The 14,764-nt window shown below is 46.7% G+C and overlaps 1 protein-coding gene across 1 annotated transcript in view; it reads left to right on the top strand.

Moving 5' to 3' along the window:
* Positions 1 to 510: 510 nt before the first annotated feature.
* The window catches only part of Dis3l (DIS3 like exosome 3'-5' exoribonuclease), a 37,614-nt gene continuing 23,360 nt past the window's right edge, over positions 511 to 14,764 (top strand). The window contains exons 1-4 of the mRNA XM_032909933.1: positions 511 to 771; positions 2,127 to 2,280; positions 12,685 to 12,813; positions 13,954 to 14,089. Of these exons, the coding sequence (XP_032765824.1) occupies positions 633 to 771; positions 2,127 to 2,280; positions 12,685 to 12,813; positions 13,954 to 14,089 (558 nt within the window). The 5' untranslated portion in view covers positions 511 to 632. The remainder of the gene's footprint in view (positions 772 to 2,126; positions 2,281 to 12,684; positions 12,814 to 13,953; positions 14,090 to 14,764) is intronic.

Here is a 14,764-nt window from a genome sequence, read left to right as displayed (position 1 = left end):
TACTTAGTGATCATATCAATAGCAGTTTTAAGAATTCCTTTGCCAGAGGCTGCCAGCGCTATAAAAGTTATACAGTGTTTACCCCAGAAGGACTGGTTTTCATTTTATCTGTAGTGTTTGAATGTTTACATGCATTAAAATTTAAAATAAGCATATTTTGAAGGGGAAAACCAGGTTTGGCTAGCAGGGTTACCAGTATTTTTTTGCTGAGCCTTTCAATTCTTTCAGATATTGCAAAAATAAGGATGAAAAAACTCAATAGTTATTACCTCTGTTAATATGGCAAGCCCTTCCCACACCGGCCTGTGGGTAGAAAGAAAGTAAAAATAATCTTTTCACAAGGGAATTTTAGACTAGCTGCCACAGACTACCGTCTTACCCGCTGATTCTTTGGGTAAACAGTTTAACTACACTTTTCCCGCCCCGGGGCAACTAAGGCAAAGAGAGGAGTCAAAGGTGCAGGCAGGGCTGGGCCAGGCGTTTCCTCAGTCTAGGCTAGGTCGTTCCCGGTAGCGGGAACCCAAAAGCCGCCGCCTGCCGGGCCAGGCCGGAGGGGCGGGCCCCAGGCCTCGGCCTCGCCTCCGCCTGCCGCCCGCCGCTTCCCGGCCACTGTGCCGGGCGACGCCGCCAGCATGCTGCAGAAGCGGGAGAAGGTGCTGCTGCTGAGGACCTTCCAGGGCCGGACGCTGCGGATCGTGCGCGAACACTATCTGCGGCCCAGCGTACCTTGCAACAGCCCCCTGTGCCCGCAACCTGCCACCTGCCGCAACGGTCAGGGCCGGGATGGACCGGGAAGGCCGGGGCGGGAAGAGCAAGGGAGGCCGGGGTCGGAGGAGAGAGGGAGGCCCGGATCCGAGAGGGAGGCCGGCGCCAGAGGAGCGAGGGAGGGAGGCTGGGACCGGAGAGGGAAGCTGGGGCTCGAAGAGCGAGGGAAGCCGGGACCGAAGGAACAAGGAAGGCTGGGGCCTGACGTAGTGAGGGCGGCTAGGCGCGAGTAAAGGGAGCTGAGGCCTGAGGAGCGAGGGTGGCCGGGCCCTAGTGAAGGAAGCCGGACCCAACGAGACCGGAGAGCCGCAGCTTGTGGAGCAAGGGCGGCTTTGGGTTGGCGTCAAGGGCGGAGCCAGACCCTCGCGGACCGTAGGCAACCGAAGCGAGCAAAGCAGTCTGGGCAGCCCAGGAGACGCCCTAGAGCGTCCACAGTGCGTCCGGTCGTCCCTCCTAGTGATCGGAAGCAGGCAGCACCGGCCTGCAGCTTCAGGGGCGCTCCTCTCTGGACCAGCCCACTGTAATGGCCGGGTCAAATGGGAGGCCCGAGAGCCTGCAGGCACCGGATGCTTCGGTTTTTCCTGGGGGACCTGAGGGCGTAGGCACCTCCTTTCTCCCGAAAGTAGCTACTGGCATTGCTCCTGAGCTCACTGCTGGACCTTTGGCATTGCCTGCTCTGCTCCTACCAGTACGCAGTCTCTCCAGCATGACAGCCTCTTTATCTTAGGACTAGGGACTTAGGCTGGGGAATGCTGGGAGCTAGACTTTGCCCGATTTTCAGGCAGCCTGTTGTTGTTTGTTACCCCCCGGAGATGAACATGAGGAGGTCTTTTCAGAATACATAATCGAGGTCGCAGCTTGACCAAGCAGGTGTCAGTTGAGTGGAAACCCTGCCGCTGCCCATGGATTGTATAGCACATCCTTTCTAGTATGTTTCTCTTCAATCCTAGAACAGTGTAGCCATGTTCAGAAGCTTCAGACAGAACAGCCTTGGAATTTTTAGGTACATACAAGTGATTAACACACACACACATGTGCACTCTATTGTGATGGCTTAGTAGAAATTTAGCTTCTTCCAAGGATGTACTTGTTTTTAAAATATCAGTCATCCTCTCAAAGAAGTACTGGCAACAGCATAAACCATGTTGGGCTTGTACTTAATCACAGCTGAGGGGAGGGGGAAGCAATGAATCTGAACTTTGAGCCTCTACCAAACTAGATTTGTCTTGTCTTTTAAAAACTTCAAGGTGAAATTAAGATGAGAAGTTATTTTGCACACCGGGAGCACTGCGACATTGAAATAGTCATAAACCAGGTTTGAAAATGTTACCTAATCGCTTCCACTCTGAATTATGTTTCAGATGGGAAGCTCTTGTCTGCTGAAGTGACTCATTATGTGATCCCAGACTGGAAAGTTGTCCAGGATTACCTTGAGGTCCTGGAGTTCCCCGAGTTGAAGGGAATTATTTTCATGCAAACGGCTTGTCAAGCTGTGCAGCATCAGAGAGGCCGGAGGTATCTGTTTTGCATTATTTATTTATTTATAGTACAGGTTCCCCAGCCCCCTTTAGAAAAGGTCTTTGTTAGAGGGAAAGAGGAGGAATTCATTATTTTGTCAGAAAGGATTTTTGAAACTAATTTGGTATTCTCTTTGCTGGTGAGGAATGCAGTAACATTTTATATGTGTGCTTCAACACCTGGCCAAAAGATCTGGCTGTAGATCAATAAACTGCAGTATCCCCAGGATGGACATAGTTAGGATTCTATGGTGAATTGGCTTCTGGTTTACATTTTTACGGGTGGCACAATCATGTCTTCTTTTTAATTTTGCCAATGATGTATATTATTTAATCTTATTCATAGGTAGATTGTTTCAGGAGCATTCCTTTCTTTGGAAAAGAATACATTTAAGTCTTATCTTCCTCTATTGTAGATGCAAACTGTACTTCCAGTGATTTATTCAACGAAATTAAAAAATAGCTCATTCTGATTTTTAGATTAGTCCTGTAACTATCAGCCACAGTAATTGTATTTGCGGAACAAAACATTTCTAATTGGACCAGTTTAAAATACTTGCCTTGTACCTAAGTGAAAGAGGTATTACCCCTTTTTGTGCAAATGCCCTAAAATACAGTTTGGCTTCATTTAATATTTGGAAACTTTTACGATCTGAACTTTTATGATCCGACTCTGAGAATAGCACGTTAGAATTATATTCCCAAACCCTCAACACCCCAAGTTATTTAACAAGCAGAAACTGTATTTATTCTGTTTTTTAAGATGTTTTGGTTTCTTCAGACTTTGGTAGTAAAAGATAAAAGTTTTCTTTATTTGTGTATGAAAATGATAAATTGTCCTTATGCTCAGTTCAGAAAAAAATATACATTAGCTAGAATGTACGTGGGGTTTTTTTTCAAATTGAATATTTTAAAATAAGCTTGAAGTTGGTTTTATTTAGACACAGACATATAGATGTTTACACACAGCCAGGTTTAAACACTGCTGCAGGTGTCATATTTCAATTTCTTTTGCTAAAATCAATTTGTTGTTACCGTTCGGCTCACTCATGCACCGCAATCCGCTTCAACCTCTGTTTTCTAAAACGTTTTTAATATTAGGATTGTTTTGAAAACCAATTCCTGGGACAACCGAAAGCAAAGAGTTGGAATTTAAATGTCCTTTCTCCTGAATGTTTTAGTAGTTAAGTTGATGAAGAGCTCCCAGCATTGGGTTTTGTTTTGCTTTACCCTGTGTCTTAGGATTCTATAGGAGAAAGCAAAGGGTGGAAAACCGGCAAATAGGCCCCACCCTCCTGATATTTCATTAAAAGGAGCACTTGGTCAGCTTGCACTGTCAGTGGCTTTAAGGTAAACCAAGTGCCAGGATATAGGCTTACTCAAATGGCAACAGTACCAGCCCTTTTTCTAGCAGAAAACGGCTCTCCTTATACCCAAGAGCCAGGCATGGTGTCAGATACCTGTAATCCCAACATTGTTAAGTAGAAGGTTCAGTTCTATGTTAGTCTCTGTTGTTCGGAAAGCTTAAAGCCAGTACAGACTAAATGAGACTCTGTCTGCACAAACAAACACGCATAATTGTATTGGTGTTTAGCTATAAATCTATTTATAGTCTTTTTAAGTACTTAATAAGCTTTAAAAGCAAATTAAACCCCTAAATTTAATAAACAGCACAGTATTGTAAAATTGTAAATGTATTACCATAGTCCCTTGGTTTATTAAAGGAATTGGTTCTGGGACCCTAAGACTACCACCGTCTGCAACTGTTCAGGTTACAGACATAAAATGGCCATGGGAGAGCTGGAGAGGTGGTCCCACAGTTCAGACCATTTGTCGCTCTTGCAGAGGACCCAGGTCTGATCCCCTCAACAACAAGGTGGTTCACAACCATCTAAAACTCCAGTTCCAGGGGATCCAATGCCCTCCCTCTTCTGACAGCTGTACCAACCATTTTCATGCTATACATGCATATGTTCAGCAAAATAGATATAAAATCAATAAGTCTAAACTTTTAAATAAAACTGTATTAGACTAACAAGGTGGTTCAATGTGTAAAGGAGCTTGCCACCAAGCCTAAGTTCAAACCTCAGTGTCCACGTGGTGGAAGGCGAGAGCCAACCCCTCAAACTGTCCTCTGACCTCCACCTGTACCCATCCTCCTCCAATAAAAGTTATACTTTATGTTTTAAATAGCATGGTGTTTGCAAATAATCTTCACTCACTGTCCTGTAGGCTCTAAATCATCTCTAGGTTACTAAAACACCTAAACCAGTCCAAGTGCTCTGTAAACTATTGTTATATTGCATTGTGTGAGAAACAAAGACAGGCAAAAGCATTCATTCTTTGTATAGTCAGATCTGTTATTTCTAGATGGTTTCCATTTAAATGAAGTGCCCTGAGGTATGGAACATGAGTGCACAGGGGATTGGCTCCCAGGCAATGTGATAGATGGTGTTATTTTAATGAAACGAAGTGATCAGAGTTGCATTTACAACAGAGAGATGTAACCTGTAATCGTGTTGTGTGGCTTTCTACGTTGATCTCAGGATTACCAATGCAGAGAACACCTGTTCTCATAAATAAACTGTAGAGAACAACTGAATAATGTCAAGCTTTGGTTGTTGAGAATACCTGTCATACCTGTCACCCAGCCGTCCTCAGGTACTTATTCAATGGAAGGACACTCGATAATTCTATGAGGTTCTCCACACTCTCATGCATTCAGATGCATATATGCTCATTCAGATGTTTGTTCAGAGAGTGCTAGGACTGAGAACACAGCAGTAAGCAAAGGGAGATGCAGTCCTGAGAGAGGACAGACAAGGGCAGGTCCTCTCTCCAACAGACATAGAGCCACACCTGTAGCAGACGTTCCCAAGTACAGGACATGGCTGTAGCAGAGTCCCAGCCAACCAGTGGACAAGGGAGGGCTTTGCTGAGTGAGCTGCCTGTACTGAGCACTTACGGATGCTGGTGAGGACCCCAGGACGGGAAAAGGCTTTCTAGGAAAGGAGACTGCTGGCCAAGCATCCATGAGGAGGACATGTGGTACACTCTAAGAACTGAAGGGACACTTGGTCAGATGGAAGGCCTCACGGGCTTTGGAGGTCAAGGAAGGATTTTGTGCAGGGTAGAATGATAACAGATTCTTGTTTTAAAAGATTACTGGATTCGGTTGAAAAGAATCCTGGAGGAAGGAAGGCTGGAGGCTGTCACTGTGTTGCAGATGGGGTGTTGCATTAGCCTCTTTTGTATTAATCGCTGTAACAGACACTTGAGGAAGGTTACTTTTCTCCTTGGTTGTAAAGCCACCAACATTCATCTACTTGATGACGTTTGAATTCTAACCAAACCGCTCCCCAGAATCACTGCTTTTATGCACAGGAATTTGATTGACTTTCCACACTGAATATCTCACAAAAGGGATGAAATTTCACTGCAATAGAGAACACATTCAAACCATCTCTAAACTATAGTGAGGATACTGGCAGCTTAGCTATGGATGGAAATAGGTGTTCCCAAGACTTGTTCAGTAGGTAGGAATCAATAATGTTTCCTAAGAATGTAACCATGGGAACTGGAGAAAGTATCTCTGTAACCATGGCAACTGGAAGTACATCCATGTTGAAACTGAAAACACTACAGATATTTCTAGTGGGTTCTTTTAATTTTAAATGGTGCGTGTGTGTGTGTGTGTGTGTGTGTACTCCAGTGTTTGTGTGTGTGATGTATGTGCAATGTGTGAGTGACAACATTCAGGTTATCAGGTCTGCACAGTAGGACATTCTATCTACTGAACTCTCTCACTGGTCCAACACCTTAATTTGTGTAACAACAACCCAAGTGGCCTTCACCTGGTAATATTTAGGATAACAGAGTAGATCCATAAAATAGAGTACTATTCAGCTATAAAAAGGACTGAACATTTTACCACTTGCATCAACCTTGAAATCATTATGCTAACTGAAAGAAGCCACCTATATACATATATACATAAAAGATGTATATGTTGGAGCCAGCAAGATGCCACCAAGCCTGACAACCTGGTTTTAATTCTGAACCACATAATAGAAGGAGAGAACTAATTCCTACAAGATTTCTTCAGATCTCCAACGTTTGTTCTGTGCCACACACACGGGCTCACACACAGACACACACACACAAATTAATTAAATCAACTAGCTTAAAAAATTTAATCATATACTTTTATTTATATAAGATGTCCTGAATAGACAAAAATAGAGATAGAGGGAGAGGTGGCTCAGAGGTTAAGAGCGCTGACTGCTCTTCCAGAGTTCAAATCCCAGTAACCACATGGTGGCTCACTACCATTTATAATGGGATCTGACCCCTTCTTCTTGTGTGTGTGAAGAGAGTGACAGTGTACTCACATAAGGCAAATAAAACTTAAATATGTGTGTGTGTGTGTGTGTGTGTGTGTGTGTGTGTGTGTGTGTGTAATTGATTAGTGGTTGTCAGAGGCTGGGGGCAATGGGGATGAGAACTGACTGTTTGATAGACTCAGGTTTCTTTATCTGCCTATTGAGACAGGGCCTCTCTATAGCTCTGGCTGGCCTGGAACTCACTATGTAGACCAGACTAGCCTAAAGCTCAGAGAGATCCTTCTGCCGCCCAAGTGCTAGTATTAAAGGTGTGTGCCACCATGCCTGGCTTTTCTTAATTATGATTTATAGGACTTAGTAATGATTTTAGATGTGTGATGGAGAGGAGGCGGTGCCAAGGCTAGCACTAAGGTTTCGTCTCAGGTAACCAGTCAGAAACAGGACACTTAAGGAGAAGACAGAGGACTCTACACAAATCCTGGGGTGTCTGTGGCCTCTAAAAGAGCAGCACTGATTTTAGTCAGCATTGCAGACAGACTGCCGTATTAGCCAGTTTTCTGTTACTGTGATAAATTTACCTGAGGTCACTAACTCACAAAGAAGAAAGGTTCCAGTCTATGATCTAGATGGTTAGGAACCACCCTGTGGTTGAGTGGATCAGACCCAGGTCCTATGCAAGAGCAACAGATTGTCTTAACCGCTTTAGGTTTGATGTCTGCCCCTGCACCACACACACACACACACACACACACACACACACACACACACACACACACACACACATACACACACACACACACACACACACACATACACACACACATACACACACACACACACACACACACACACATACACACACACATACACACACACACACCACACACACACACACACACACACACACACACACACACACACACACACACACACACAATGACCTCCTGATCTGCTCCACCACAGGCCTCAGACGCTTTTGGAAGCTGGACACAAGAGTCTTGGCTTGGTGGTGGCTTGAGCTTGTGGCTGCCACCACTGGGAGTGGTGCAGGGAGGCTTTCTTCAGGAAATTAGACGGAGGCTCTGAGGCGAAGGCCTTCTCTGTGGCTCCCCATGGCGGATCCCGATGAAAAGAGACAGCCCATGGTTTTATGACATTTATTGTCATGGCAGAAAGTGGATGAGTAAAACTGTACCCCACTTCTCAGAGTAGGCCTGAGATTAAATACCTTAGGGAAGAGTGTCTAGAAGGGAAATTCAGTGGCTAAGCTTCTAGGCCTTTAGGTACCTCATTATAATGGAGATCTGTCTTGAGCCTACATGACCTGTAGTCACATCCTCTAACTGTGAAGGGGCTTGGGGCATTGCCCTTACGTGACTGATGATCACAAATCTATGGAGGGCTTTGGGCTAGTGATGGGCCTAGTTCCCTTGGGGTGAGGTAAAACGCCTACTGTCCCTTTCAAGGTCTCTGGGGTTCAAGCCTCCTCAACCCGGAACCAGGGTGCCTTTACTGTCCCACAACCGCTGGACCATCTCTCCAGCTCTCCCGTGGCCATGTTATATCTGTAACCTGAACAGTTGCAGACTGTGGTAGTCTTAGGGTCCCAGAGCCAATTCCTTAATAAACCAAGGGACTATGGGAATACATTTACAATTCTACAATACTCACAGCCTGAGGTCAGTCTCTGGGACACAGATGATACAAGAAGAACACTAACTCCAGTAAGTTGTCCTCCGACTTCCATGTATGAGCGTGCACCTGAGCACAAAGTAAATGAATATAATTTTTATGGTTCCAATTGTAGCACAACGATTGTTGAAATACTCCAAAATGTAATCCATAAATTCCATGAAAGTATTGGCTAACAGGACTAGAGACATAAATGTGCAATTGTTGCACCTGAAAGTAGATCCAGGAGACCCGTGTGTGGCCTTGCCAAGCCCAGTGAAGGCAGGCAGTGCTGAGCTCACTTCCCCAGTTCTCTTTGCTGGCCCTCCAAGGGTGTCACCAGCAGAGGCAGGTGCTGCATCTGTAGGCAAAGCCCCATCAAATAAAAATAATAAAAAGCCATCAAGCCTGGCACGGTGCCACGACCTTGCAGGCCCAGCACTTGGAGGCTGAGATGGAAGGCTTACTTGAACCCAGGAGTTCACAGCTAGCCTGGGCAACATAGCAAGATGATGTACCTCTCCCTTCCCGTCCCCATCCCCAAAATTCAGTCTAAAGAAGTTAGTTTAACCATATTCAGGAAATGGTTTGAAACATTTAGTTGACAAGTTTAGAAAAAATCTAAGCCTGTCTGACTGAAACTTGTTTTAAGAGAATCTTATGTAGCCCAGTCTGGCTCAAACTCCTTGTAGACAAAGATGAGCTGGGAAGTCTAGTCTTCCTACCTCTCATGATCAAAACCGTGCCCCACGGGCTCTGGCCTAAGACCGGCATGCTTAAGATTGAAGATCTTGACTGCCACTGCTTTGTCCAAGGTGCTTTGAGGCGTCTCTGTGCTGGCTTCACACAGGCTGCTGTCTGCCTGATTCCTGACTGCAGAAGTTATGACTGTATTGTATGTGTGCACTACTAAATTACAACCACAAGCCACACATCTCCAAGAAGCCCTGACTGTTACACTCAGAGTGATTCACTGCTGAGTCCCTGTCCTCCCCATCGGTACGCTCCTGCCGTTGTCCATTTCCTTTATCCGGCTGACCAAAGGAAGCACACAGACCCTCAGAAAGTGGACGGAGAGAGCCAGCTCCACGGGCTGTCCTCTGCCCTCCACATGTGCTTTGTGGCATGCACACATCCCCACGCTCATCATACACACACAATATCAAATGCAATTTAAAATGAAGGAAAGGCCAGATATGCTGGCATAGCCTTTAATCCCAGCACTTGGAAGGCAGAGGCAGATTCAGCTCTGTGAGTTCAAGGCCAACCTGGTTTACATAGGGAGAGCCTGTCTCAAAAATTAATAAATAAATAAAGTGAAGGTGATGTGTGTATGGCTGGCAGAGGTAACAGGACTCTGAAGGTGGCGGTTCATTCAGGCCCCAAATCCTGGCCTGCATCAATGCTGACACAGGTGCTGACCCTGCACTCCTCATGGCCCTGCTATGGGTTGGGTGCTGAGGACAGAGTGGAGCAGTGTGTCGCTGCCTCAAATGCTCTGTCCCCACTCATCACATTCGGGCTGCTTCTCTGCCTTCCTTCCATTTGTGCCTCAGGTCTCAGGCCTGCCCCAGAAAGCCACCCCAGCCCTCCCTGCCTCTCACAAATTTATTCCCTGAAGTGAGGGAGTCTGGGGTGCCTGTCTGTCTGCTTGGTTGCTAAGTAACATAGCTCTTTCTAAAATTGTCATGAGACACACACACACACACACACACACACACATATACATATATACATGTAAAAGGCAGCCTTTTGGAGGGTAGGGATTTAACCCAATTGTGCAGTGTTTATTAAGCATACACGAAGCCTTGGATTTGGTCCTCAGCGCCACGTAAACCAGGTAGGGGGAGGCAGGAAGATCACTGCATAGTGGTTGGCATGATCCTGAGCGACTGTCGTTTGTTTGCTTGGTTGATTGGTTTGGTTTTTGTTTTTTCACAACACAGTTTTTCTTTATAACCTGGTTGTCCTGGAACTCACTTTGTAGACCAGGCTAGCCTTAAACTCACAGTGATCTGCCTGCCTGACTCCAGAGTACTGTGGGGTTTTTTGTTAGTTTGTTTGGTTGGTTGGTTTGCTTGAGGCAGAGTCTCTCACAGAGCCCTGGCTGTCCTGGAGCTCACTGTATAGACCAGGTCGGCCTCTGATTCACAATCAGAGATCTGCCTGCCTTTGCCTCCTGAGTGCTGGGATTAAAGTCATGTGCAGCCATGCCTGGGTGAGAACTTGCCTTAAAGAAAATAAAAATTGATATTTCCTTAATTCTCTTAAGTGTATAGTTTGGTGGCAGTGTGTCTGTTGGCACCATTGTGTGCTGTCCACCACCCTTAAGCTCAGAATTCATCTCCCCACTGAAAGTTTGTACTACTTAAATGCCACATCTCTGTCCTTGACCCCGACCACTAGTAACAAGCCTGCTTTCTGCCTCTGTGTATCTACTCTCCATGTCTTACATAGCTGGATCCACAATGTTTGTCCTTTTGTGACTGGATACCACTTACCCTATGTTCTAATTCGCCTATGGGACAGCATGTGTCAGAATCCCCATTTCTCAGGCCAAGCAACATTGACGTTGGATATGTATTCCTTGTCATTCAGTTGTATCCCCCTTTTAGCTGCTGTAAACGGTGCCACTGTGAGCACAGGTGCCCAGATATCCATCTGAACCCCCTTTTTGTTTGTTGGGTTTTATCCATTTGTGTGCTTATTTATTCAGCAGGGTTCGGGGTTCACTCCAGGGCCCCTGCATGCTTGGCAAGTGTTCCACCCTGAGCTGTGTCACAGTCCCTGGTGCTCTCTTTTAGAGCTTGCTGAGTCATGTGGCAGCTCTGATTTTCATCTGGTCAGAAGAGCTGCTTTGCTTGCTGTAGTCAGGCCGCTGCGGGTGCGGCCCTGGCTGTCTAGATGGTGTCTCCTAGGACATTCAGTGCAGCAGGGGCAGCAGAGTTCACCCTCTCCACCCTGCCTAGGAGGGGGTCACACACTTGCAGAAGGAAGGATGTTAGAGTGATCATTTGTCCACAAATAACCAGAGTGAGTACCAGGCACTGCAAAACCAACAACCCAACCCACTCCCTTTAACCTAACTGCCTGAGTGTGCCTGAACGTGTTCTGTAATCTCCTGGTTACAGGTCCTAGGAAAGCTCTTTCTTAGAAGCTGACACGTGGCAGACTTGCTGTTTGGGCTTGGTTCCACCTCACATTACATTGCTAGAAGGCTCTTTTAAGATTTATTTATTCTATATAAGTACACTGTAGCTGTCTCCAGGCACACCAGAAGAGGGCATCAGATCCCATTACAGATGGTTGTGAGCCACCATGTGGTTGCTGGGATTTGAACTCAGGACCTCTGGGAGAGCAGTCAGTGCTCTTAACCACTGAGCCACCTCTCCAGCCCTGCTAGAAGGCTCTTGACTGGGAAAACTTATACTTTCTGTTAACTGTCTGACAGATGGGTCTATCTCTACTTTATTAAATCATGGAGACTGCATAAATATAATTCACAGATAAACCCTTAAACGTATTTACTCTACATGACCTTTGCTAGGCCTGCCAGCTAAAGGGAAATGCACTAATTCATTTGCCAACAAAGTGGGGATCAAAACAAAGGTGCCAAGCTCTACCTGCCTCTGTGATATAGCTGTAGTAGGGGAGGTAATGTAGCTGTGTGGTAAAATGGCCAGGCATCTCTGAGGGAAAGCAGGAGAAGGAGTCTAATTCCTCTGCAAACTAATTAATGAGCCTTCCCAGAGTGCTGGCAACTAACAGGCAAAACTGAGAACCACTAACAGCAAGCACACCAAAGCCAGTAAGTATCAATGCTTTCCTCCAGGTGTGTGTGTGTGTGTGTGTGTGTGTGTGTGTGTGTGTGTGTGTGTGCGCGTGCGTGCGTGTACTAGAGCACCCATGCATGTCATGTCATAGTGTGCGTGGAGGTCAGAGGACAGCCCTGGCTCCTGTTCTTTGCCTTCCACTCTGTTTCAGACAGCATTTCTTGTTCACCGCTGCACGGCCAGGCCAGCTTCTGGAGCTTTCCCCATTTCCAGCCCCCAACCTCCCAGTATGAGCACCAGGACATCAAATGATCTCACCTGGCTTTACTCAGGTTCTGGGAAGGTTGAATGGAGGTCCTCATGCTTGTGCGGCAAGCACTTTGCCTGCTCAGCCATCTTCCCAGCCCTTATTTGAGACAGACTTTCACTATGTCTCCCAAACCACCCTCAGCCTCATGGTCCTTCCGCCTCAGTCTCCCCAGTGCCAGGACATTTCTTGGGTTTTAAGCAATCTATCTCTCACTCTGAGAAGCCTCATCTGTTTTGATCCTTGGCAGGAGTTGTCAGGAGATGAGTACCTGCTGAGTTAGATTTATTCTGTCCCCTGTGTTGCAGACAGTATAACAAACTGCGAAACCTCCTGAAGGATGCTCGCCATGACTGCGTTCTCTTTGCTAACGAGTTCCAGCAGCACTGTTACCTCCCCCGGGAAAAGGGGGAAGCCATGGAGAAGTGGCAGACCAGGTGCGCCCCCACTTACCTTACTCTTCATAGGGTCCTCTTGAGTTTCCTCATCTATGGCTTTTTGGAATTGCTGTGTACAAAGTACAGCACAGCTATTCCAGACTGTGGTAAACACAGTGTTTTAGGAGTGGCATCTGAATACATAATTGTTAAATTTGGGATTGTGGAGATGAAGGGCCCCAGCCTGAGACTCCTAGACCAGAGCAAGAACTGGTAGGTCCTACTGGTGGTGTAGAAGGCTTACCTTTGAAGCCTTTCGATGACTTGCTCAGTTTAATGTCCTCAGCCAGTCTCACTAAATGGAACTGTTCTAGAAAATGCAGTGGCTTAGTTCAGGTCTGCCCAGAAGTATATGAAGCAAGCGCTTGGGTGTGGAATACTTGCAGAGAGTGGTTCCCCAGAGCAGGAGCAGAAGTGATGGCAGTAAGATGGGGGTGCAGTGGAGGATGTGAAGCTTAGGTGGGCAAGGAGGCTCAGCCACGCCTGCCGGGGCCTTGGGGAAGCCCTGTAGAACACCTCACAAGGTGGCCCAACGTAAGATCCCAGGCTCTTAGCTAAGTGCCCCTAGGTGTTGATTCCAAGGGTCTTTGGAGTGTGAGCGCCACAGGCCTATAGAAAGGGACAGAGACTGCAGAATGGACCTTTGAATCTGTGTGTTTCCCTGAGAATGCAGTACAGTCCCGAACCAGTTCTCCAGACCCAGACTAAAGCTTTTGGGGGATATCCCAGGCTTATCACGTGGTTTCCTGTCAGGTCTTCTTGGATTGCCAGGTGAAGCTGGGTTTTCTCTCAGCTGGATACTTGTTCCTCCTCTTCCTTACTGTTGCTGTCATTCCCCTGTGCCCTGTAGCTCGGCCTCCAGTTAGAAAGTGTTACAAAGTGACAGAATGGGGAAACTGAAAACATTGTTCTGGGGACTGAACTTTTAGGAAGAGATGGGAGGTGCTTTCTGGTTACTTCTTGTCCCACAGGGGTCCAGCCCCTGGTTATCTAGAGTAGATACCCAGGAAGTATTTGTTGTGTAAAGAAAGGACAAAAGGAAGAAAGAATGATTAGCTACATATGGACACAGGATGCAATGTCACCAAGTGTGACATTCTGTGTCGTGCCTGGGATGCTTACCACCCTTTGCTGTCCCAGGAGCATATACAACTCAGCTGTGTGGTACTACCACCACTGCGAGGACAGGATGCCCATCGTTATGGTGACAGAAGACGAAGAGGCCATTCAGCAGTATGGAAGCGAAACAGAAGGCGTATTTGTAATCTCTTTCAAGGTATTTCCAGTGTCGCACGTGAACGCTCACACACACAGGCTCATGTGGACAGACTCATACACACACACACACGCACACGCACACGCACGCACACATGCACACACACACACACACACACACACACACACACACACACACACACACACCTTTAGTCTAGATCCTTTGGCAACACAGAAAAGAGAAAGTAGACTTCACACCTGTAATCCCAATACTAGAGGTGCTGAGGCAGGAGACTTACTGAAGGTTTGAGGCCAGCCTGAGCTACAGAGTGAGAATTTGTCTCATAAAAGAAGAAAGAGGAGCTGGGTGTGACGGCACACACCTTTAATCCCAACACTCAGGAGGCAGAGGCAGGTGGGTCTCTGTGAGTTCAGGGCCAGCCTGTCCTACCAAAGTGAGTTCCAGGACAACCAGGACTACACAGGGAAACCTTGTCTGGAAACAAGCAAATAAAAAATGGGAGGGGGACTCAACGGAAGGGAAGACTTTAAGATGGTCCACACTGGGAGCTGGGGATGGTGGCAGGGGTTGGGAGTGACAACAGAAGGAGGACTCCAAAGTGGTCCACACTGGGAGCTGGGGAGATGGCTCAGTGGTTTGGAGCACTTGCACTTGTTGCTCTCACAAAGAACCTAAATTCAGTTCCCAGCACCCACATGGACTCTCTGACTTCCT

This window comes from Rattus rattus, chromosome 8, assembly GCF_011064425.1.
Source record: "Rattus rattus isolate New Zealand chromosome 8, Rrattus_CSIRO_v1, whole genome shotgun sequence".
NCBI classification, from domain to species: Eukaryota; Metazoa; Chordata; class Mammalia; order Rodentia; family Muridae; genus Rattus; species Rattus rattus.
This window is presented reverse-complemented; position numbering and strand designations above follow the sequence as displayed.